This window comes from Phalacrocorax aristotelis, chromosome 11, assembly GCF_949628215.1.
Source record: "Phalacrocorax aristotelis chromosome 11, bGulAri2.1, whole genome shotgun sequence".
NCBI lineage: Eukaryota > Metazoa > Chordata > Aves > Suliformes > Phalacrocoracidae > Phalacrocorax > Phalacrocorax aristotelis.
Window position 1 is genome coordinate 16,780,025 of NC_134286.1, and position 25,337 is coordinate 16,805,361.

Sequence of the window (25,337 nt, forward strand, 5' to 3'; positions counted from 1 at the left end):
GCATATCCTATCCTAAAGAATGTTTCTCAAAGAAGAAAATAAAAAAGAGGAACACAACACAGCCCAGTGCAATTCCTTAGAGCAGAGCCCAAACCTCACGTGTGGGACACAAGCTTGAGAAGTCCCTGCTGGGACCACCCTGAGCAAGGGCTGCACCACTGCTTCCCAGCAAAGCCAAGACAGGGAACAGCAAGGATGCTCAGCCCTCTCACTCGCTCTAAACTGTTTGGGGCACTAAGACACCTTTACTAACACCTCAAAGGACAGACTGGAAGAGACAGCAGCATGCTTACACAAGACCTTTGATGATTTTTATTCCCACTCACCTCCCAGTCATTTGGAAAAATCTGACACTGACTATCACCAAGTGCTGCACAGCCCCACAGCTGGGGATCACCGGCCGTCGATGCTGCATGCTCAAGGATCACTGAACACTTCGCAAGATGACTGACTTCTCTCATCTCGTCCCTTATCTGTCTGATGTGATTTTTAAAAGGTGAGCCTTAAGGGGCTATTAGATTATGCCAAAATAGAATTCCCTCTCCTGCCACTAAAAAAATATTCTTAATAACCTAAACAAAGTTTAAGGAGATCAGAATTACCTTTTATAGCTCCCTGTTGGAAAGGGCTGTAGTAAAGCACAGAGTGAGTATTAAATTATCTCAGTAATTGCCTTGATAATGCACAACTTTCATGTGCACAACAAAACCATTAAAGGAGATCTGATTTTCACAAGTATATTACATGTCACGATTCTGAAAGGGCAGCCCTATGTTCAAGAAAGGATGTGCTTGTCTTGCACAAACCTGAAAAACATGCCAACTCCAATCATAGCAGTGAAAGTATTAGAGGGGAGAGCTTTCACCCAGCAGCCTCCAGCAAGCAACACACTTGCCTCCCTTGAGGATGCTCATATTTACACACCAATAAGAGACTTAATGTAACATTTCAACTTGGTTTGACATTACCAAGCCATTCTACAACCACATTGTGGAATTTGTATTTTTTAAGTTCTCATGACCAATGTACCCAGCATTTCACTACTGGGTGGGGGTGGAAATTGTTCCAAAAGACAACAACTGGTTATTATAGCACATCAAGGGTCTTCCTCACTACATGATAAAACAAGTTGGTGACATATTCTGCAAGGGACTTCACACAAGAGCATGCTGGACAACCAACTGTTTGCATGGGATCTGTGTCCTCCAGAGAAAGCCATCAATTACAGCTCTTTATGAAGGATGGCAAAAGGAACAGTTCATTTGTAGACATTTCTAAAACAGGATTTAATAAAGATCCTTTCTTCATCGGTTGAGCTTTACACTTTCCCTGTGTAAAGTCCACAACAGTTGCAGCCAGGCATCCCAGGTGGCTGGATTTAGATTTCATCTCTCATGCACTAAGTCAGAGGCATGTTTTGCAGTTGGAACAAAACCACTTGCAATAAACACTGAACGGTAAAGAGCAAATTTAACCACCCAATCCAGATGAAAAACAAAAAATCATAATGCTGTAAATAACATGATGTAAAGTCATGGTGAATAAGAATTATGTTGACCTACATCAGAAGGCAGCCAAAAAGCTTCAGCTTTCAATCTGCTCCAAAAAAGCTGACATACTCCACTCCTAAGTGCAGTTTCCAGTGTAGTCCCCTGATTTGCCTAAAATTACAGATGTCATTTTGAATAGAAATATTACATCCAAAGTGTCATTAGTGATACACATCCTAATTTATTTCCTTATTCTTGATTGTCTAAAACCACCCCACTATGCACACCTCTCTGGCTTTATACAATGGGACAAGATTTTCAAGGTCACATCAAAAACGAGTAATAAATTCAAGGGCTCAAATTTACAATAATGATCATCTTGGCTTGAGTTTCAAATTTGCTTTTCTAAACCACAAGCACCAGAACAAACAGGCTTCAGAAATACTTCAAAATTGGTTTATTTTCTAAACAAAACATACTCTGTAATAGCACCCTGCAACTACAGAGGAAGAAGCAGGTCCAGAAGGTGGTCTCCCTTCACCAGGGAGGTCTGCCAGCAGGTAGTGCTGATGGCTGCAGATCCACCTCCAACCTGGGAACTGAGGAAAGCCTGCAGGATGACCTGGCTCCAAAGTGCTCTCACTCTCTCAGTTTTCAGATCTCCTCTGCAGGCAACCCAAGAGATTTGACTTGGACAGCTGCTTCCCAGCAGGGAATCCCAGAAACAGTAGGGTCCTGACCACTATGTGTTCAAAGGCTTCCAGTTTCTTCATCCAACATCCATGTGAAGGACATCAGAAGTCCTAGCATTCAGCTGCAACTCTTGAATGCCCCAGAGATACAGAGCCTGGGAATAACCCTGCCTTTGATTCATGTTCAAGCAGTTTTCCATTGCTTATTAAATGTATCCATCTCAGGGAATTTACTTTTCAAAATGAAATTGTGTCACTGGAAAAGAAATTCTGATGAGCCCTATTCTGCAGAATGTGATTATATTTCTGCATTTTACCATTAGCTTAAAGACACCAGAACAATTATATCTCACATGACTCTTCCCCTTCCAGGCCCACCCACATATATGTTTTGCTGAACATGTAAGACAACAAAAGCATGCATGAAGTGGCTCTGCACATTGATCCAAATAACCTTAGGATCACAGAGTGCATCAGCAAAACAAAAACATAATGCTTAAATCCAAGAACAAAATTCCTGTTGTCCTGTGAAAAATCTGATCTGCTATATGAACATCAGTCTTCACAGACATTAAGTCACTCCTATCTTCAAAATACCAGACAACATCCACTAACTCTCAAATAATAAAAAATAAATTTAAAAAGATAAGTCTATGAGACAACTTTGCACTCAAATTTTTGTATGTATTTGTACAGTGGGATGATAGGACCAGCATTTCTTTAAACAAACATGAACATCTGGTTAGACTATACACTGAGGTATCCTCAGATAGTTATTTTAAACTATTCACACATCTGATGACAGAACTCCAGTTCCTGGTATTGCTGAAAATCTAAAGGCAGCTACTAGGTAAGCAGAGATGGAGCCCAGAGTGGCTCAAATGCAGCTGACTGCCTGTAGAGTCACTGCAGTGTGCGCTCAACAGATGTTCTTTAGGCCAGAGGAGTAAATATATACACAGTTTTCTATAAACTTGGTTACCCAAGAGACTTGACTGGCATATCCAAGGCTCATGGTCCCTCAGGTATTCCATATGCCATTTTACAGTCTTAAGTGTTTTTTTTCTTCTGCATCCCCCACTACGCACTGGGGGGACAGCTTGCAGCCAAGGCACACACAGTCTTGTAACATCAAAAGGCAAAAGCTCTTAGCCTAAAACTAGTGCACAAAACCTAGTACAGCAGAATCTCTCTCCTCTTCCTCCTCCATTTCTAGCAACACATCACCTTATCTTCTACTGAAAAATAACAGAAGTTACAAACGCTTTTCCCTAGAACATGTATCCAAGGGCATAAAAGCACTTTCTAAGCACATGCTTATTTTAGCCTCAAAACTTCTCTAGGAGGTAGTACTGGTTTCCTCGTCCTTGCCTAAGGCAACATCAACTTAACAGAACAGAGGGAAACATTTTATTTGTGTTATTCCTCCACATCACCTTCAATGTGCTGGGCAACCTGAACATTGCTTCACCTCTGGATTATTTTCTACCATCTATAAAATGGGAATAATGATGATGCAAACATTAGAGACAAAAAGCACTTTTATTAAATATTATGGTAGCAGATGTTTACTAAAAACACCAAATAGTCCCATGAGACACTAAAAAAAAACCAACCCTGCCAAGACAACAAAGCACAATTAGAATACTGAAAGTCAAACAAATACTACTGCCATCATGTTTCATGACCTCTACTACACGGCTCTAACAAAGGTTTAAACTGTACACATGGTTACTGGGTGCCTAAGCAGCTCTACATCCCCCAGACACAAGCAAGCGTGACATAGAAAATACTGTACTTCAAACATTAGAAGGGAATTTGGGAACTTAGGCTTTCCCTTTTGCCCTGGTTCAAGCCTGTTCACTGAAAGGGCAGCTAAATTCATCAGGGGTACCACTTTCCCTGACGCCTCCTACCCCAGAGGGGCTGGTACGTCAGGTTAGCATTCAAGGTCTGATGCAGGTTCCCACTCCTCCCACTTCATTACAGCAACAGAAATGAGACAGCCAGATAGAAACAAAAGGCTCATGCCAGGTACTGCTATTGCCTCCAGTTTCTTTACTAAAAACCAGTGAACAACACTTACAGCTGCCTAGATCAAATGATCTACTTATTCAATTTCTATTTCATTTCTCACCCGGAATAATGGATACAGAAATCTCAGTAGATACCTTTTAAAGGAATACTGATCCCTCAAAGATGCAAACCAACTGTATCTGTCTTAAATTGAAGCGTCAACATCCCTTTCTCAAAAAAAAAAAGAAAAAAAGACTGGGAGTGAGTTTCCATAGGTCATATGCAGAACAACAGAGCTATGGTTTTGTCAACCTCAAAGGTGGAGAAGGTTTAAAACAAGTCAAGCTAACAGAAATACCCCCAGGCTGCCTCCCTTCCTGCCTCCAATGAGAGACCACACTGGGGTGGGAGGGGACACAAGCAAAAAGGAACTGATGGCAGAGGACAGTGAGCACTGGCAGCCTGGTTACCATGTCTCCAAAAAGCAAAGTGCTCAGGTCAGAAGCTTAACTTAGATTAAAGTCTCTATCTTCAGCAGCAGAGCTGTATGTTTTCATATCAGTATGTATTATATGTACTAAGCACGCTTCTTGAAGGAAATAATCAATTGGATTTGAAAGGGTTAGAGATTAATAAAGTGATAAAATGTACATTCTAGAGGTGACACTGCAGCTCAGATCAATTTTGCTTTCAACTCATAGACAGGCAATAATTTATACTTTAGCGAGTTATAACAGTACTACAACAATCTCATGCAGGGCTATATACTAACGTTTGCACATACAGGCACTGCACTAAAAAGAATTCCTTCTTCACAGGTCAATAACTTGAAATACTTAACTCTGCACCTCCTGAAAAAGGAAACCTCTAAGGTTTCCTTTATTATTTGTAAAACCAACTTCTCCAAACTTAAATGCCAAAAAATAACCAAAAATGCATCTTAATACTCCTTTCTCTCATAGTGATCCCAGCATCTCCTACCTCACAATTTTACTACTTGCTGCTTTCACAGCTACATTCGAGGAGAAAACAAGTAAAAAAGTTTCTGATACAATGTGTCACAGGGACTAGCGATTTAAAACTGAAATGCACTTCAAGAAGCAAGGTTCTGAAAGTAAAGTAGAAAAAGTTCTTTGAATTCAGTGGACAGAGATATGAGAATGTGTATTAATATTCATACTTAGTTCAATCTAAGAAGCCTTATTTACATTCCTTCAAATATATACAGCAGTTTGTAAAACTTGCCTTAAACACACATTCAGGTTACAAAAACCTAAGCACGCTTCAGAATTGACCCAAATCTAAGCCGTTACATCACAGATTCCCTACAGCTCCTGTAAGTCCATATCCCCCCAAGTTACCTCCTAGCCTCTGCATCACCAACCAATGTCCCAAACTGAGCAGACGTTCATCTCTAGGGCTAGGGAACATGCTGAGCCTGAAGACTGTGTTCCGGGTAAGTTTGCGGCTGTATTACTTATAATTTCATTTGAACATTAGGTGAGACAGACCTTCCAAAAATATTTTCACAAACAAGATGAAAAACAAGACGTGCCAGGACAACTTTCCCTGTCCCTCAGGACACTAAGTTTCAGAGTAAGAACACAAACCTAAAACTCACACTTCAGTAGAAATACTGAAATTAAGATTTCGCTTTAAATTTATATTTAGGGTCTTAAAGAAAACAAAGAGAAGACACCTCGATATATTAGTTTTTTCATGTGAAAAAAAAAAAACATTTTGGGGAGGTAAAAAAGTATTATTCAGTTAAAAGCATAGAGCTGGAAGATTTCTCAGTCATAACGGTATGTCTACTAGAGGTTCAGATAGTATTAATAAAGTCTTACATGCTGCAGCTAGATGTAGAACAGATATCCAAACCGCTAACATGATGCCCACTGCAAAAGTGGAAGATTATAGATTTTTAACTGAGGAAATGACATTTCTTTCATGCTTTGCTTGCTTCCCACTATCCCTAAAGAACCTACCTTTGTGATTTACTGCAGTTTGGAACAATTTAATTGTGTTCATTTATTTTATTCAGACACAGCTGCGGTTTCCCTTTTGGGAAAGGAATCTAGCTTTAATATTGAAGTATCAGCTCAATATTTTAATTGTTTTAATTATACATGAACTCATTTTAAACTAGTGTAATAGCTAAAAATTTGAGTGTTTAAATAAGTTCAATATTTAAATCCTGTCAGGTTGAGGTCACTAAAAAAAAAAACCCAAACCTCTAGCAGATTATTTCTTGTTGTTCTCTGTGCATCTCCCTTCCTCCCCACCAACAGACTGTCTAAATGATGCCAGCTGTCAACCAGATAGGTCTGTCTAGCTGCAGTGCCACTTTCTGTCTAGAGAGGAAACCAAGGCTGAGTCTCCCCTAACGAGGTGCACAGACTACCAGTGCTTCACAGCTTACTTGCTGGTAGCCCCCCGAGACCTGACTGAGCACGGGAGCCTGGCTCCTCGCTTCCCGCTGATCCAGACTGAACAGATGGAGATCAGCCGTGAACCCGTGAGCAAACATGACCGTATGCAAGAGGGACTGTACATTCCTGCACTGATGACAGCTTAGAACAGCAGTTATCTCAATTTTTTGTTTGTTTGTTGGAGGTGTGAATAACTTAACATCTTCTGGGAGAAGTAAGAGATTAGTGTGCACTGATTAGTGTAGCCAAGCTCCTATTTCCTCTAGGACTGCACATTATTTGCAGGAAGTAAAAGCTGAAAGCCTCCTTTGCACCTCTCATATCTCAGAAATTGGGAGGGCTTATAGCCATGCATTTTAAATCAGGGCAAGAAGTCAGCTCTTCAGGCAGATGCAATTGCAAACAAAAAGCAAATGGAGCTGTGAGTGCTTATCCTGCAGCTCCTCTAAGGGCCCACTCCAGCAGGAGCAATGGACTTTTAATTGTTGGGCTCCTCTAGGATACCCCACTCCAGACACAAATCCATGAATCACCTCTGAAGTACGAAAACCTCCACCTCCATGTACATCGTGGCTTTCATGGCCAAAGTGATCAGGCAACACTAGAGGAAGATTGAGCAGAGAAGGGAGCAGAGGGAAATCCTAAGCTAGAGCAGCAACAACTAGTAGGAAAGCAAAGGGCTCCTGAAACACCTATAGCAGACTACAATAAGTTGTTGCATGACGTTTAAAGGCACAAAATATCAACCCAATAAGTTTTAAATGAATGTGTTAAAGCACTATGTCACAGCCACTACAACACAAGACTATTTGGCTATGGCCATACACAGCAAGGCGTGATGCTGTCAAGCCCTCTCTCTCCCAAGCCATGGGTGACAAAGTTGGATGCAGGTAGAGAGTGATGGGGTGGGTGAGAGATCAGAGACACACTCGCTCCTCTGGCATATGACTGCCTTTTGGGTGGTCCCAAGATGAAGAGGAAGAGAAGGAAGGCCAGAATACCAGAGCACATCCATCTGACATACTACAGAGCAGACACAAGACTCAGGCTCTGTAGCTTGGGGAACATACCAGTGCCAGGCCTGAGCTAATTAAGCCCTGTTAACCTGCAGAAAGACTACTACCAGCTTTGCAGCCTTGTAGAAACCTTGGGAATGTCTGCCCATGCTCCTTCACACAAGGTTGGCATGCCCTCTGGAGCTCTAGCATGCTGAGACAGGGTATTTCAGCTCAGCAGATAAATACAGCAACAATAAATGGCATCAATTATTCACTAATGGAATTATGTCTAGTAAGTCAAACTGAATCTATAATCTGAAAAATCTTTTACTGAAAAATTGCAATGATGTTTTAATTGGTTTTATATTCCCTGCTATGATTATTCAAAGCACTATATATAAAGGACTTGGGAAAAGAAGTCGATCAGATTAAAAGGAAATCACCTACCAGCTGGGAACCTAGCAGCTCCCACATCCTCAATTTATTTGTATAACCTCCACCTGTAAAATACCCTTTTTAGGGTATTGCTAAGGCTGCAGTCCCAGCATTAGCTGTTTGCTCAGTTTTACTTCTTAAAGCAGGCAAAAAGGACAACCTGCAGCTTACAAAGAAAGCTACTTAATATTAAGAAATGCTTCTGAAACCTAAGTCAACATTACATTCACAAATATGCTTGAGGCAAACTGTTCTGTTCCCACCACAAACAGCAATCATTACTCTATAGACATGACAGATTTCTTCTGGAGCATCTGGAAGTTGCTGCCTGTAACGAAGAATCTGACTAGCATAATTAAATTAGCTCACCCATTTTAATTATTTTGGCACCACATCTCAAGTGAGAAGCAGCCAAACAAATCTGTCTTGCTACAAGTTTCTGTGTCAGTTTTGCAGCATTGCAAGGTACTCTAAAACCTATCTGTAGCCCTCACATGCATTCCTCCTTGTCTTCTCCAAATGGAAATATGGGACCTGAATCTATAACAGAGGGCAAGTAAAGGACATGAGACAAATCTCTTTCAGTTCTGTTTTTCTCTCCCCTTCCATGAGGACTGTTCGGCAAACTTTAATTCTATGCTTGCAACTGCAGCACCATTTCATCACCTTCTGTTTGACATCTCGGATCCTCCACTCCTGACCTCTAATGACTTTTGCCTGTTGTCCAGACCCTGTGTACTGTCTGCATTTGCTGTCTGAAGTTCTCATCCTCAACTTTCTCCCCTTGGGTTTCCATTCCTCGGCTTCGAAGGAATATTTTCCCACCAGCCTCTGAAGATGCCTTCCTAGCCAAACCCCATTACCTTTAAGGCAACTCTAGTTTCACTGCAAATGCCCTTCTGGACATTCTGCCCCCTGTGTTGACTGCCTTGGTTTTAGTGATGCCTTTGCATTACCTGAAGACAACACCTCAACTTCTCATTGCTCCACCACAAGTCCTCTTCAACTCAGCTCTTTAGACTCTCTCTACGCCTTAAACAAGATATATTCTATTATGTGATATCACACACATTCTAGTCAACTTCTTAATTGCTCTTGTACTTAACACTAATCACAATTCTGGCCATTCATGCAATAATTCCTCATATAGCTTGGAAAAATACCAGTCTGCATAAGTCAGCAAAGCCACCAATACCCTGATTTTGCTGGTTTATTGCCCGCGTAGCCCAAATCTGTCTTTATCATCAGTGTCAGCACTTTCCATGCACTGATTTGCACTGCTCCACATAACTGTCTCCACGATTTTCCTTCCCCTTTAAAGGATGCTTACCAGCTTAGTTGTCCCCATACCAAGAGCCAGCAAGACCCAAGACTACAACATCCATTCAGAACACTGCTGCAGAGGTCCTGTCCACAGGGTGTCATTTGGGCAACCCATCCACTCCCCTCCTCGCTCTTGTCTGCACCTAAAACAGTCTTCCTGCTTTCTAACATCCTGCTGTTTACACTGCAGCGCAGCTGCCCACAAATAACCATTAAATTACTTTCCCCATCCCACTCTCCTTTACCAAGACACCAGTAAAAAAAGATCCTGAACTACAGCACCAGCACACTACAGCTACTGTCACCCTATTGAGCAACACGGCCTCATTGTTTCTTCATGCATTTGCCTGGCTGCATTCATCCACTATCTTTGATCTTCAACTTAAACAGCAATACAAATAGTTAAAATTCAGAAGCCTCTGCAGCATCTGTTCCTTCACAACACATAACATTTAGTGAAGCTCCAAGGAATCAAACAACAGTCCTTCATACCTAAAGACCCCTTTCAGAAAGGGAGTCAAATTATCAATTTTGCTCCAAGTGCTGAAATCACAGAAACAGAAAATGTATTTCGCACACAACGTAGTGGAAAAAGGGGAAAATAAATCAATAGGTTGCTCCACACAGCAACCTAAAAATCAGCATGTATGACAGAATGAATATTGAAGGTGAAAACCAACTACATGATCCTCTACTTGCAAAGAAACTACAATTTTGCTTTATGCACATTTTTCCCCTTCATCTTATACTCAACATATACCAACTCAATCAAATGAAAAGAAAAAGAACCACCTATTCACTAGTGGGTTATATTTAGCAATAGACAATCTAACATATTAAAGCATTTTTCCCACCAGTACTCAACCTGAACTGATAATGGCAACAGCTGCCAATAACACAAGACATTCTGCAGAGTCAAAGAAAGCAGACTGGGGAAAAAAAAACTCTAAAATATAATTAAAGGTAAACTACCAGCTGAATGATGCTATAACCACAGGCACGTTACTTCTACAGATGTGTACTTCTGATAAAGGAAATGCAAAGGCCACTCCTTGCAGCCAGGTGGTGTTGCCTGGCATCAGTGAATCAAAGCTGCTCAATTATACAGATTATGGATCTCATAGGGTTTCCCATCCAGGCCATTAATAGCAGTTTTGAAATAACAGGAACACCATCGCCCTTAGCAGAGTTTATATCTAGCTCCACTGTAGCCAAATCCTGATACCCATGACTGCTCTCACAGGGCAAACAGGGCTCAGGGTACAACCACCACAACAAAAGGCTGTAGACTAGTTCGATTTAGCAACATCCATTTATACTTTCTAGCCCAGCAGAAAGAATTCAGCCGAGTATACGGTGGTTCCCAGAGTAACGCTTCCTAGCCTGGGGTGCGACACCTAATTCTTTATAATAGATGGACTGACAACTTTTCCCCTCCGTTCCCAAGCAATGCAGAAATTAAACTTAAAACTGGCCACACCAACTAAAGTCAGTCATTTCTGTTTGTACCTGCATTGCTAAAAGTGTTGGCTGAAGACACTGAGGACAGTAAGATCAATGGAAGCCCTCACACTTGTACGTATAGCACACAACCAGTGGAGAAAAATGTTAAGTTAACACACAAGTTTAAAAGCACAACATTTATCCTGCATCAGTTACCTGCCCACATACACAAGGCTCTAGCAGACTAACACTGTGCAACACTGCAGCAAACCGACTTGTCTGCCTAAAGTCCCTCCAAACTCACAGCTTACTTGAGAAAGGCAAACAGCCTCATGAAGTCACCCCCAAGGGGGCAGAGCTGCACAGACTAGCAGTCACTTCAGGCTCTAATATAGATGAAACATTACCCAGATCAACTGCCTATCCTGGAAGTAGATACTGTAATGCTTCTTTGAAGTGTTCTGTTACTATTAGTGCATTTCAAAAGCAGGTGTAAACATAAATCAATTCCCACTCCCTTCCACTGCCAGAATAATCAGAGATTATCTACCCAGGAAAGCTCTTCCCAGTTAATCCTATATATGATCACACATATGGCTGGCATGACTTTTTGGAAGATGCCCTTCCAATGTACAAAAAACATCATCCGGACTTAAAAGTCACCACAAACCACATCTACAGTTAAGAAAACCCCTTAGCATGAGTAAAAGATTGGATGTTAAAACAATGGCAAAGTCATTATTGCCTTTGTGGGTTTTCAATCAGACCTTGTCTTTTTTATTATTATTATTAATAAAAGAAAACATAAGGACACTTTTGAATAGCTTAAAGTCACATCAACAGAACATTATAGTGAAAAAATTCATCCCGTAACATCTGGCAAGCAAACCATGTTGGTTATGACTTTTTTTTGTTGTTTTCTAGAAGAGAACAAGTATATATGCAAAATAAAAAGCAGCCATCTAAAACACTTGATTGCGCAAGCACTAGGTCCAGATTCAAAGGAAAAATATTTTTCTGTGACTTACCAGAATTTCTCTTTGACACGAGCTTCAAATTCATGCTGACTACAGTACAGATCACAAGAACCAAGGGAACAAGAGGCTTCATCTTTCACTTTCCGTGACAGCTGAAATGCAAACATAGTATGAAGTCTGAATCACAGCTCTTCACTACAACAAAGCAGCAGCTACAGTTAAACATTTCTCAAAGAGCCATTACAGGGCAATGGCTTAATCTACTGACTTCTGGGTTTATTTTTATGCAGAGGTAGGAAAACATAATGGTTCAAAGTAACTGTCTATGAATAATTTATCTCTGACTATCATGCAAAAAGGTTGTGTTTTTTACATGACACTTTGAAAATATTATTTTTCTTAAAAAAACCTCAAGACTTAACTGTTTATTTAAAATAGTATGGGTCTAATCTGGCAGATTTTTGTATGTTATTTAAGGCTGGAGACCCTGATAGTCATGAGTAGTTTTGTCTCATGCAGACAGACCACATGCTAAAAAAAACTTAACATTGTTCAGGAAAACACAGAGAGTAGGTTATTCATGCAATTTCTCCTAGCAACCTTGTTTTCCCACTGGTGACCTTGTAAAAGCTCCTACAATGAATTAATGCTATTCCAGAGATTTCTTCTGTAAAATGAGGTAAAGACAGGTGAACAAAATTCAGAAATCAATGAATGCAGGTCTCAGGATTCTTATTAAAAAGATAAAATTAGTCTCTCCTGTGAACTTTACTACTGACTTTATATTAAGTACATTTTAAAAAAAAAGCAAAAATCTAATAAAAATTTGTATTTTTAATTTTATATAATTACCAGAACTAATTGTATATACATTTACAAGATCGTTCAAGAAAACATAGCAAGAGCAAACTGAGGCTTCTTATCTGCACTTAAAAACAGGTAGAATGAATCTGAACTCAGCAAAGCCCATCTCTCTCTCTCTCCTTCTGAAAGAGATATACTTAATTATAAGCTAGAGTCCTCAAATATATGCTTAGCTTGAAGTCACAGGCCTTTAGGTGGCTTGGTATATTTAGACTCCAGGAATTCAACTCTATCAGATACAGACTTTAGATCAGGACACTTTTTCTCAGATAAAGAGGGCAGTCATCGAAATCAGTATGAAATTATAATTTGCACCAAAAGATTCAGCAAACATTTTATAGCAGTTTATTTTAAACAGAAACACAAGAAACTACCACAAAACGAAGGCCAACAAAACCTTAAATGCTTACTGCATCCGCCTGCCCAGCCCGCTCAGAGGCACCCTCAGCTTCGGGGCCAACCAGCCCAGACCCCTGCAGCTCTGAACATTTGCCCAATGTGATAAACCAGCAAGAGGGTGCAATGTCCTGCAGTTCGCTGAAAATTATTCAGTTTAATTTGAGTTTATTACATCAAATATTCTTCCCCTGTAATTTTACTACCAGCCTACTGTTGTGTGAAGAAAATGTAAGGAACCATGTATAATCTTTTACACAATGGCAATTATGCTGCTATTCAATTATTTCAAAATTGCCACTTACAGCTGAAGTTTCCCCCCTCTCACCTTACTGTACTGCGAGCTACAAATAGGCAGTGGATGTTTTTCCCCCCAGAATTTTATGTTCCCGTGGGCACTTTATGCCTATTGATTCCCCACGGTAACAACGCTAAAGCAGTTTTCAAGGAATAATATGCGCTGAAGGCTGCCTGACAGTGGTTAATGGCAGAATTAGTATTCATTCTTCCTTAACCTCTCCTTGGAGTACCAAAATCCTAAAACAAGCAAGGCCATCTTGACAAGAGAGCTTTAAAAAAAGTAATTGAACTAAATCTTTTGACAGATAATTGTAATGATGATGATTTGCTAGAATGATTTTCAAGTGTAGCTTTGCAAATTACTTTCTCCACTTTCCTCCCTTCAGTTGTTACAGCTGAAGTATGTAACTCCTAGGTCTTTTTTCATGTGCGTCCCTCCATCCCCACCCCAAATGAGCTATGCTGCATTAAATACACTTAAAAATTCAAAGCAACTTCTGCCAGTCAACATTCATGCTGAAGATAGGTGAAAATTCTTGGCTTTGTCAGCATTGATAGGAGTTTTGCTTTTTGAAGCCCTGGCCTCACCAAGTCATTCTCTGTTGCCTGCAAAAATCAGGAAAACACAGCAGGAAAAGGGCAAGAAACTACTCTACCACCCAGTCATTCACAACCTGGCCCAGAGCCTCAGCTTGTCACATCTGTTACAACACCATTGAAGCTGGCATGAAAACAGACATCAGAGTTTGAGGCATCACCTTCACCATCCTAGACATCTAACAAGAAGAAGGTAGGATCAGCCACACCATTACGACCAGTGGGTCAGCTGGTTAGTGTCCTGAGACAGCACACAGCTATAGACAACAAGGCTGCTTAAACTGTCATACCATAGATGATTTTTTTAAACATAAAATTTGACAAAGAATGCCGGGTACAGGATAATAGTCAAGCAGTGAGAAGAGGGAAGGTTGGTATGTGTCCAGGAAATGTCTCTAAATTTGCTCAGAAGGAGATTTCTGGGGCTTAGCCTGCCAAGACTCCCATCGTGTTTCACAATGGGACCAGCCTTACCAGTCCCTCCTCCGGGCCATTTGCTCACCTGTCAGGCAGTGGGATGGACTCAAGACAGGCCTATGCTAGACCTACTAGCACTTCTGGAAATGAATGAGTGGGACAGTGTCTATGATCTGATGAAGAACATGAATAAAACTGTGCTAGCTTGAAGAGATATGAGATGAGATAAACCAGTTAACATTCAATACCATTTCTCTATAATCAAGGCGTTTTCCTCCCAGCAGGGCTGATTGTGTCATTTGACAAACTTTCCCTTCACAGGCACTGAGCAGCATTTCCCTGAGGAGCTGCTTACTCTGATGCTGCTGACTCCAGGCAGCTGTGAGTCAGGGCTCACAGCTATAACAAGAAGCTAGTACTCTACTGGGTACCCCTCACAAGAAGGGGTCTGAGTTCATTCCAAGAAGAAGAGATCATTCCAAGAAGAGTGGAAAAAAGACATCTTACTTAATAAGGATATAGAAATTCCAATTACAGCTAACTTGCCCAAGATCACTCGAGAGGAGGGAAGAGAAACACAGAATAAAGTGCTTATTCAGAAGGCTGAAAGAATCGCTAGACAAGTTAATCCAGGCCTTGTTGTGACCTGCCAGGTTGCATTTGTATTGAGGTAAATACAGGGAAGTTGCTACCATCAGAGGGAGAAATGTAGGAGAAGCAAGATTTCATCGCAATCATTCCACTGCTATCAAGGCCAGCCCTTCCCTCTTCATTCCATTTGATGCTACAGACCACAGCCTTCAGGCAGCTTTCCCAGTCTACTGTAAGTACCCAGCAACTACAAGGTGACCAGGCTGCAATGCAGCATAAATTCTGTTCTTCTAAGAGAAACCCTGACTCCCATATGATGCCTAATGCCCTTCACCTGTGTTGACAAACGTAGTTCTTTCTTCAGGGTCCTCGGAAGACAGGGCCTGGCAAATAGAGACCCACTTTCTTCAGTACGGCCTGCTGTCCTTCCAGCACCCACTTCAGCTCACGTAGCTTCCCAGGCGCAAAAGAATTTCAACTAACAAGGTTAGAAAAAGGCACTTAGAAAAAAGAAAGAAACTGGAGCATTAATATTCTGCAGAAAACCCAGCACTGAGATTCCCAAGTTCCTGCTTTAAACATAATTTTGTTTTACTCTAATTTCTACCATGAGCTTTGTTTATGCAGTGTTCCTTTTTAAGGCAAAGCCAGAAAAGTGGTCCATGTGTCCACTCAGACACACATCTGTGGACAGACTGATTTGCTGACACACCGTGAGGCTCTGTAGGTTCTGATTTCTCCACAGAAGCTGCAATGCAGAAGGTGCTCATTAAAGAAAGCAGCCCACCTCTTTAGTGGTTTCAAATTGTCAGGTTTTGTTGCTCAGAAATCTCACAGAAATAAATCAGTTTTCACCCCACACAGAAAGGATGAAATGGCAACAGTAATTCTTTTGTTGTCTTTACAGTATGCTAGATGGTGACTTCTGTTCATTTCTTTTCAAACCACTTCCCCACTCCACTTCTTAAGGCTTTGAATTTTAATATGAACTCTCTCTCAGGTCTTCTCTTCTTTTGCCAACATGCCACACTTTAAGCTGTTTATTACTGAAAGATTTTCAGTCTACATAATATGCTGGATGGAAATAATCCTCTGTGGGCACCACTCCCTTTTTGTTGATACCTCAAACACAAACAAAACAATATTAAAGATGAGAGATCCATGCCAGTGCAAATAACATATCTTCAGCTCTACTTGATATGGGTCATGAAGTGTTCTTCGCTCTGTTGCTCAATGAGCATCAAAGAATATTTCATTTTGCTTAATTCACTGTGCATCTTCACCATCGTAACCAGCCACTTAAGTTGTCTAAATATGCAATGAGCATTAATGCTACAAGGCAGTGTGCATTCAGCATTCGTCTTGCTGGATTTGAGCTTCCATTGGGCTCAGATCCTAAACTCAAAGAACTAAATTCACATCTGGCTAACTCTCCTTGTTCAGCTGAAATGCTATAAAAAGTTTAAAACTGAGGCAAGCACGGAGGGGACCTGGCAGTGTTTGTGTTGCATGAACTGAAAGTAACCAGCAACAATGAGACAACATCTAAAATGTCTGGGATTATTACTGGCTCAACAGTACATCAGCAACATGAGAGCAATACTACAAGGAAAGACCAAGGTATTGTCCTGAGAAGGCAAAGGGAATCACAACTAAATACACAGAGCACCTGACAAGGTCACAACACCAATCTGTAATGGTTACTCCAAAGGCTGCATGTCTGGGTGCAAAAGAAAAGGAACAAACTGTAAAACTCACAGATCTTCTGTGATGTGAAGGGGGTAAAGCTCAGAATCTTATCAGTTATTTCAGAAGAAACAAAGAGCATCACCCCTTAGGTGTGGTCTTGCTTGAAAGACTGTAATGCTTCCATTAAAAAGTTAAATACCTTCCAAATGGCAACCATAGAAGATATCAAGAGCAGCACCTTAAAGCTTCAAAAGGCATCTTACAGTATAACACCAAACGCAAAAAACAGGCTTCAGTGGCAGTCACAAAAGAAAATTACCGTGGGTGGCCTCCACACAATAACTTCTCCCATTAACATTTCTGGCTGCAAAGAATAGAAGTGATTTTAGTCATGTTAAAGTGGCAATCAGACTCGACCCTATGAGCAAACTGCTGGTTTGCCCTGTAGAAAGAAAACCCTGTGAGCATGAACAGAAGAACCTTTTCCTGCAAGAACTTTCCAATCCAACAGCTGCCTAAAATAGTGCTCATTTGTGGCAAAAAAAAAAAAAAAAGAGCAGGAAATGGAAAAATCCCCTGAAATATTCCAAATACAGATAAAGATTCCAATATCTATAGGATCAAAATGCAGATAAAGATTCCAGTATCTATAGGATCAAAATGCTAAACAGAGGAGTTAGTGATGAACATATGATACAGGCACTCACCTAAATCTCCACTAAGAAAACTCAAAAAAAACCTGAGCAGCCCATCTTAACAGACTGATGAACCAGAAGGACTAGAACTACTCGGCACTGATTAGCAGATTGAGTACTATCAGCTCGCACTGCACACTGACCTCAATTCCCTAAGCGACTCACTCACACTGAATTCAAGTTCATTATATCTTCAAATTGGATTTTAAATCCGTGAATCGTACTCTTCCCTTATTGCAGCAACCCCTGAACTTGGAAATGCAGAAAGCAACTGCAAGGAGGAACAAGAAAAACAACACAGGAGTGGGAAAGTTAGCTATTATTTTTTAAGCCTCACGCCCAGCTGCACCATTAATGATGTACTGATTCAGCACTATCCTGGATTCTACAGAGAACTATTGTTCCAGCCTTAACTTTGCAATATTCTAACTACACATCCCAGGATATATGATATGCTTGTCCAGTATCACAGCTTTTAAATTTTGAGCAGTCCAGGCCTTTTATAGACACCCAAAGTAAAATACGTGTTGTGGGAGGATTACAGCTGCACTTCAAGCCCTCATGGTTTATGAGGTCAACATAATGGATCTATTAATTTACAGCCTTTTTTTCCCCTAGAGTAGGGAGCTATTAATATTCTACATATATTTACTTCTGCAGATTGTGGTTTAATCAATACAGTACTTCAGGCAACATGAAGTACCATAGGCAATGTAAAGACTGTCAGACCCAGATAAGTTAGGTTTACAGAGTGGGGCTTAGCCTCTTACCACTCTGCAGAAGCACTTTAAAGATTACAGAAAGCCAGCTGGGGGAGAGAAGAAAATGGGAAGATGGTCTGCACTTGGAAGGCTAAACATGTACACTAGTACTGGGGAAAGGGGAGTGATTTTAAGAATCAGCTTAAATCAGCCTAATCAGCCTAGGGCTGGTGCAGTTACAGCAAGACTGCCCCCAAAGCAGAGTAAGCCGCAGTAATCACAGGCACCCAAGGGGAAAGTGGAGCCCCAGCCACAGATGACCACACATTCGCTTCCCAAGGCTGAGAAGGCCACTGGGCAGTGTCCCAGGATGGCAGACTTCTGGGCTGAGATGAACTCCGCAGCTTCTCTATCAGCCCAGCCAGCCCACCCTGAGCTGTAGAGAAGCTCCGCTCAGGAAAAAAAGGACTCTGAACCCTGCTTTTCAGCTCTCCAGGGGTAAAAAAACAAGTTGCTGATGACAACTCTTAGGCTTCAGAGTCTAATGCTGATAAACCCGTTAATTCCAGAAAACCCATGGCTTCACCTGACTCCAGCTCTTCAGTTGCTGATGCCCAGAGCAAACACCACTGCTCAGGTCATGGCCTTTTCCTCCTAAGTCCTTTAGACGCTCTTGCCAGTGATCACAGGTGTCCTCTACAGAGCCTCAACAAAAGCAGAAGACATTTCAGATTAAAAGAGATGAGAAAAGTCCATTCTCACCCACACCAATTTCAAAAATCACTCACCAATCTTACATCAATAAGGAAGTCTGTCCAATTCGCAGCAGCCTATGCAAGTGCATTATTAAGCCAAAAGATTAGATGCTTTGCTTCTTTCATACTCATACCAACCCTGCTCCCCAAGCAGCTTTTGTAGAAAAGCTATTAAAAATGGAGACAGAGACAGTTCAAAGAGAGGTCTCAATCCTGAAAGATAGTACACCCCTCCTCTTCCCCCCCACACTGCTTCTCTTGTTCCCCTTCTGTTCCTCAAGCTCATTACAGAAGTGCTCGGCACAAAACAGAACTAGATTTTAGACTGGGCTGCCATCTGCATGCTGAAACATTCTCTGCTTTTATACAGAAACTGCTTTTACAGCATCTTAAAACGGTCCTCTTTACAGGACCACACAGAAGATGGACTGCGGTTGTTACAAGCGTCAGCGTATTGACTTTATATCTGCTCCTATATACCTTCATATCTCTGCAGTATTTACACAATAACAATATTTGCACTATTCATGGCAAAGCTAGTCCACATTCACTCCTGCACGTTAAAGAAACAAGCGCTGACAGAACACAACTCTGCTTGTGATGTGTGTAGAATTTCATTCCTTGATCTCATTCACGGCCACATGCTTCCTTAACTAATACATAATGCTCAAAGGAGACAGAATTAACAGAAAAAGATGACATACCAGCTGTTACACTTCTTACAGAACACCCTTCCACAGTTTTCCACTTAGAAAACACAATTCCAGAGAAGGAAGACAGGGCACTTAGCTCTGCAAACAGCAAAGGACTATCTCATAGTACCTTAAAGTGATAAACATATTCTTGATGAGGATTTATTTTCCCTTACATAACCGGAGGCTAGCCTTTTCCTCTATGTAATTTTCCAGATCTGTCTGGGTGAAAATAAGAATTTAATTAAGCAAGCAAACAACCCCCCCAGAATTTGGGAATCATGAAAAACTGCTTATAGAACATTACTTCCAGATATTTTGTGGAAATCCTGTAAACAATGGGGGTTTTTTCTGATGCAGGCCAAAATCAAATTAAAATACGTATTTTACATGCACTGGCATTGCTCTGCCACAGAGACATCCTTGTTAATGTAACTGTTACCTAAAGTAGCGGGAAGAGGGGTGGAAGGAAATCCCTTCTTGTAGTGCTTGGGGTGGAAAGGGGCTGGGAAGGAAAGGATTAGCCAAACAACCCGTGCAGAGTTTCTAATGCACAGTCTCTCTCGCACCAGCTTTGTTACCAAACACAACACAACCCTCAGTCCTCCACCGATTCCAAGAAGGGCTTACCTAGGTCAAGTACCAGATGCAGGAGAAAACCCTGACCATCAAAGCTAGCAAAAAGATTCTCATTATTTTCAGCAAGGGCAAGATCTCTTCCCTTTATCTTCTTTTCAAGGCTGTTTAAAGGAAGATTTATTTTTAGTTGGACACCCTGAAAAGCAAACGGATCCTTAAAGTGCCTCCTTATTTTGTGATACAGTTTAAACATTCACTTCCTTTTCCAGCACTAAAGACCTCCTGATAAATATCTCAGGCTCACATTGTTTGAGGAGGGCTTAGAAACAAAGAGCAGAGACAGTTTCCCATACAGCCCTTTAAGGCTGTTTAATAGTTGTTCACAATTTAGCATCCCTTGATATTTTCAGCTTGAGTCTCAGTTTGAAATGAGAGATTACTCAGAGCCCAAATGTTTTGGAGAGCAGGAAAAGTCCATACATTATAAATGCTTTATTTGTACTTCTTATTTTGAGTACAAATTCTCAGCCTTCTCCCTCAGACACACAGGTCAACGCCACCAGCCCCAGCTTCGCACCTCAGCCAGCCCCTAGCCAGCCGGGATGACCAGGTACGCAGGGCACAGATGTGCTCCTTGAAACTCTTCCTCCACCTCCGGTCCCACAAGGGCATCTCAACCCAGGACATACAAAATTTGGACCAAACAGCCTCTCTCTTCCAAATGCCACATAGAAGGCACTAGTCTCTTGAGCTTTAACTGAGTAACTGCAACATGTATCCTTCTCTCCCTGGGAAGTGCCTGCCGACAGTCAGGGAACAAATTACCCTGCCCGTGCAAACTAACCAAATCCCTTTACAGACCCATCCCAGCCAGAGAACCTCACCTGGATGCTCCTGTCACCTCCAAGCAGGCAGGGCATCCCAAGGGGTACAGGTCTCACATGTTGTCCCCATTTCCTCCCTGTGGCTCTCCAGCAGCCTACCTGCATCTCTGCTGGGCTCCTCACATGCTGCCCGTTACTTCAACAGGAAACCAAAGGCAGCAGCTGCCCTGCACCAGAGACACACTCTCAAGCCCTCCATGGCTTGAGCTTACCGTATGGTGGCAAGGCACAACACCCATGAGATCCTGAGCCCAGCAAGCACACTCCTTCCTACCTGCCACCGCTTCCTCGCACCTCTGCAGCCTCCTCTGGGCTTAAGGCTGTGAAGTCCAGCTTCTTCTGAGGCCCAGGCCTCCAGCCTCCATCAAATCAGGAAGCCTCCTCCTCTTCCCTTTCTCTCACCGCCGGTCCCTGCCTGATCAGAAGCGATCTGTGCCACAAGAACAGCCCTTCTGCTGAGCTCACCTTCTCCACACCAGCCTATGAATCCCTCCTGATCTTCTCAGGCTCTTTTTTGATCTGACTTCTGTTTGGGGAGTGGCCAGTCTCCCCATGCTGGTTTCCAACAGCTTCAGCTACTGCACTGCTTCAAAGGGCAGTCACTAGACTGGCAGCCCTGGAGATTAAAAGGCTTTCCATTGCTCTGCTCTGCAAGATATGAAGCAGTTCAGACAAAGCTGGCTGACACCACATATGCACAGGGGCTCCAGCAGCTGAGTGGCATCCACTAAAATTGACTAAAGTTGGTTAAGTGCATTAATGTGGCACACCTGGTCTTTCTTCTCCTGTCTTGTGCAAGCAAATCTTCCTCCTTTCTCCCTCCCCACCCATTTTACTTCTAAAGCATCAATCACCAAACAATTCGAAGACAAACCTACTATGAGCTTCCAGGTACTGTGGAAGTAAAAGGCTGGTCTGCAGAGAACTCTTGAGCCTTACAAATGGAACAATCAAAGATTCATCTCTCTCCTGTGCTCACTTGCAGCCCAAGCAGGTGAAGTGAGTAAAAGAAAGTCTAACATCCCTGCACATTCACAACTGCCCATCCCTCCCCAGTACCCAGGAGCAGGCCAGAAGCACATGCACGCCCACACACACAGGATATGTGCTTTCCAACATCCTCGGTCACCAGCTAGAAAGCTTAAGCTCAGTAAAGGAAGGTCTCCCCTCACAAACTCGGATCTGGAGCATGTTGGAGGTGCAAGCTGCTGCCTAGCAACACGAGCACTCTGCAGGGAGGTCGGAGCATGCCCCCGTCCTCCCACTGCAAGAGGTCTACACACAGAGAAACACCCTCAGAAGGACGAGATCCTTAATAGTTTCTTGGAAAGCCATCCTACACATCACCAATTGCAACCCCTGCTTAACCACAGACTTGCCAAATCCTGAAGAGCACTGCCTGTGCTTTGGTGAACTGCCGAAGTCTTTACTTCTCACATTTGCTGTGCATGCATTACACCCCACTGGCTTATGGAGCCACAAACCCCAAATCCCAGCCTGTCCCCCCATCTCCTCCTCAGCCACTTATCTACTGCAAAGCAAGAACCTGACTCGCTGTCAGCCAGCTTCCCCCCAGACTTACCTCCTGCCTTGGCTCTGAGCAAAGCTTTTCAGCCACCATGTCTTCCTCAAAGCTGGCCCACTCCCACCTCCAGAGGGAAGCCCCTTCCCATGCACTACACAGAAGCAGGGCAGGCAGTCACCTGCTCTTACAGCCGAGATATCTGACAAATATCACAGACCGCCAGGCAGCTGCACAGTCTTATCCCTGCTAAGAAATAACATCCCCTTTCTAGCAGCGATAGCAAGCGTTTGGGGTGAGTGCCTCCCTCGGGCATGAATGCAGCCACACTCACGCAGTGCCTGGGCACCCCGAAACAGCCCTTCCCCGCCACCCTTCCCCGCTCCTGCACACGCAGCGGCTCAGCTCGCTTGCACCGACCTCTAACAATTCTCTGAAAAACCTCAAACTACACGTACTGTGATGGTACTACTGTAACAACCACAAAACCCCCACGCACTCTAAAAATATGATTTTTTAAAAAATAATCAGCATAAAAACAAGAGAGTGTAAACACTACAGAGGAGCATGAGAAAGTGCCAGTTCCTGCCAGGATGGGCTTCTCCTCAGGAAGAGAGCCTAAGTTTGGGTGCTAACTCACCAGGAGCAGAGGTTGCACAAAGCACACAGACCTTACCGTAACTTTGAGAAACTACAGCTTACAACGTTTTCCACTAGAAACTTGAGATTCTTTGAATCTCAGCAGAGACAGCAGTCCAGGGACAGGGTCTTTTAAAAACAGCCGCTTATTCAAGAACTCGAGGGAGGTTTCGTGCATCAGACCCCAAAAGAAACTAGGGAAAAGCCTTATTACCACAAAACTTTTGAAGGCAGCCAGAGATTTCTGAGTCGCCCAACGTTCAGGACGACGATGCTGCCCTGGTACCTCCGGTCAGTCAAGCCTCCAAACCGGCACCTTTTCAACAGGCTCCACCAAGCTGCAACACCCCAAAAAAACCAAGTCCTCGAGTATGTTTTTTTTAAACCCCCGGGCAATAACACTTTTCCCGGGAAGCCCCACCCGGAGTTCGCGGCGCTGTGTGAGAGCCCCTCGATACTGACCGAGACCTCCCTGAGAGAAAGGAAACACTTTCGGCGCCTCCACAGCCGCAGGGCCCGATCCGGAGGACGAGCGAAGCCGCCGCGGCAGCACGGACGGCCGCGGCCCCGAGCAGCCCACCCGCCCGGGGCGGGGAGCCGGAGCTGCGGGGGTCCCCGCCGGGAGCCCCCCGGGTGCGGCGGGACCCCCACGCTCCCTCCGACACCGCCGCCGCGGGTCTGAGGGAGGAACGCGGCAGCAGCTGCCCCGCAGCCCGTCCCGCGCACGGCGGGGGCGGCGCCGAGGGGATACCCGTTACACCCGAACTTTTCTTTTTTTTAGGGATGATTTTTTGGGGGAAAAAATAAAAAAGGAAAATGTGGGGAGAAGCGCCGCGCGGCAGGTCTTACCTCCTCGCCGGCTCCCCTCTAGGACTCCATGCCAGCACGGCCCCGTCCGAGGCGGGCGGGCTGCGGGCGCGCCCCCGCCGCGGAGGCGCTGGAAGCTGCGGCCGGCGGCGCCGCTGCGGGGGCGGTGCGGGGTGCCCGTCTGCGCGGAGCGCGGCTTCCCGCCGCCGCGGAGGAGCGGGCGCTGCCCCGCGTCGAGTTACGGCGGAGCGGCTGGCGGGGGGGTGGGGGGAGGAAACCGCCGTGAGAGGAGGGGAGGGAAGCCGTGAGGGGAGCGGAGCGGGACGGCGCTGCCCCCGCACCGCCACCGCCAGCCCCGCACGCGGCAGGTGCGCCCGCCCGCCCCGCGCAGCGAGACACCGCAGCGCCCCCTGGCGGCCGCGCCGCTGCCCGCCGCCCCCCGGCCCGCCCCGCCGCCCCGCACCGGCTCCGCTCTGCACCGGGCCCCGGGCTGGCAAAATGCCGCCGCCGCAGCCCCTCACGTCCCGTACAGCCCGGGCCGGGAAGGGGCCGTCGGCACCGGCGAGGGGCCCGTGGGGCCGCGCACGCCGGCTGCTCTCGGCAGAGGAAACGGCCAAGGAACGTCCTGAGGAACAGAGGGAACGTCAGCAAAGGGCTGTGGAAGTATGAGGAGGAGTCGGTACCGTCAAACCCGGTCCTGCAAGGCTCAGCTCAGAAAAGGCGACACTGAAGCGGCCCCGAGCTGGTACCAGCGTGCTGTGCCGGCGTACGGCCGCCACGCCTGGGGCCGGGCAGCCGAGGGGAACAGACCGAGGCCTCTCTCGGGGCACAGCCCCAGCGCCGGTGCCCTTTTCCTCCCGCTCCCCTCAGCCGCTGCTCCGGCCTCGGGCTGCCTGCACAGCTCGCCTCAGTTTCATTTCAGTGGAGAGAGGTGCAGCTCGTCCCAGGGGTTACAGCATTTGCACTAAACTGGGAGAAGCCGCTTTCCAACCCACCGCACGTTTTCATATTGTCATTTGCACCAGGCTGCCTCAAACTGGACCAGGCTCAGTTTCTCTTCCCTAACTCTGCTTCTGACAGGACATATCCGTGCTTTCTACAGCATGGTAGTGTTATTTTTAGTTTCCCTGTGCTGCTTTTTGTTCGCTTTTAAATATCTTAGAATAGCTCCAAGCAGAAAATAATCTACTTCTGCATTTTGCCCAGATTCATAGGAGGACCCTGTTTAGTTAGGCATCTGTGATACAGGCAGAAAAATCATAGGCCAAATTTCTGCAGGTGCACTTCACGCTCATGTAAGCAACACAACTTTACAGTGCCGTTGCTTGGACGAACTTGTGCTGCGTCACAGGGTCACTCCTGCACGTGACCCCTGCGGGGCTGCAAACACCGAACAACGCAGC

The 25,337-nt window shown here is 44.1% G+C and overlaps 1 protein-coding gene across 8 annotated transcripts in view; it reads right to left on the minus strand.

The window, feature by feature from the left end:
• IL1RAPL2 (interleukin 1 receptor accessory protein like 2) overlaps positions 1-24,747 on the minus strand; it is a 395,811-nt gene extending 371,064 nt beyond the window's left edge. Inside the window, exons 1-2 of one of the 8 annotated variants that reach the window (XM_075107082.1) lie at positions 24,618-24,747; positions 11,858-11,958 (exon numbers count right to left, since the gene is read on the minus strand). In XM_075107082.1, the coding sequence (XP_074963183.1) occupies positions 11,858-11,939 (82 nt within the window). In that variant the 5' untranslated portion in view covers positions 11,940-11,958; positions 24,618-24,747. Of the gene's footprint in view, positions 1-11,857; positions 11,959-18,642; positions 18,753-23,589; positions 23,824-23,976; positions 24,321-24,617 lie in introns of those variants that run through there. The other 7 variants (XM_075107086.1, XM_075107083.1, XM_075107078.1 and 4 more) reach the window with 7 other exon arrangements.
• Between the last annotated feature and the right edge of the window lie 590 nt (positions 24,748-25,337).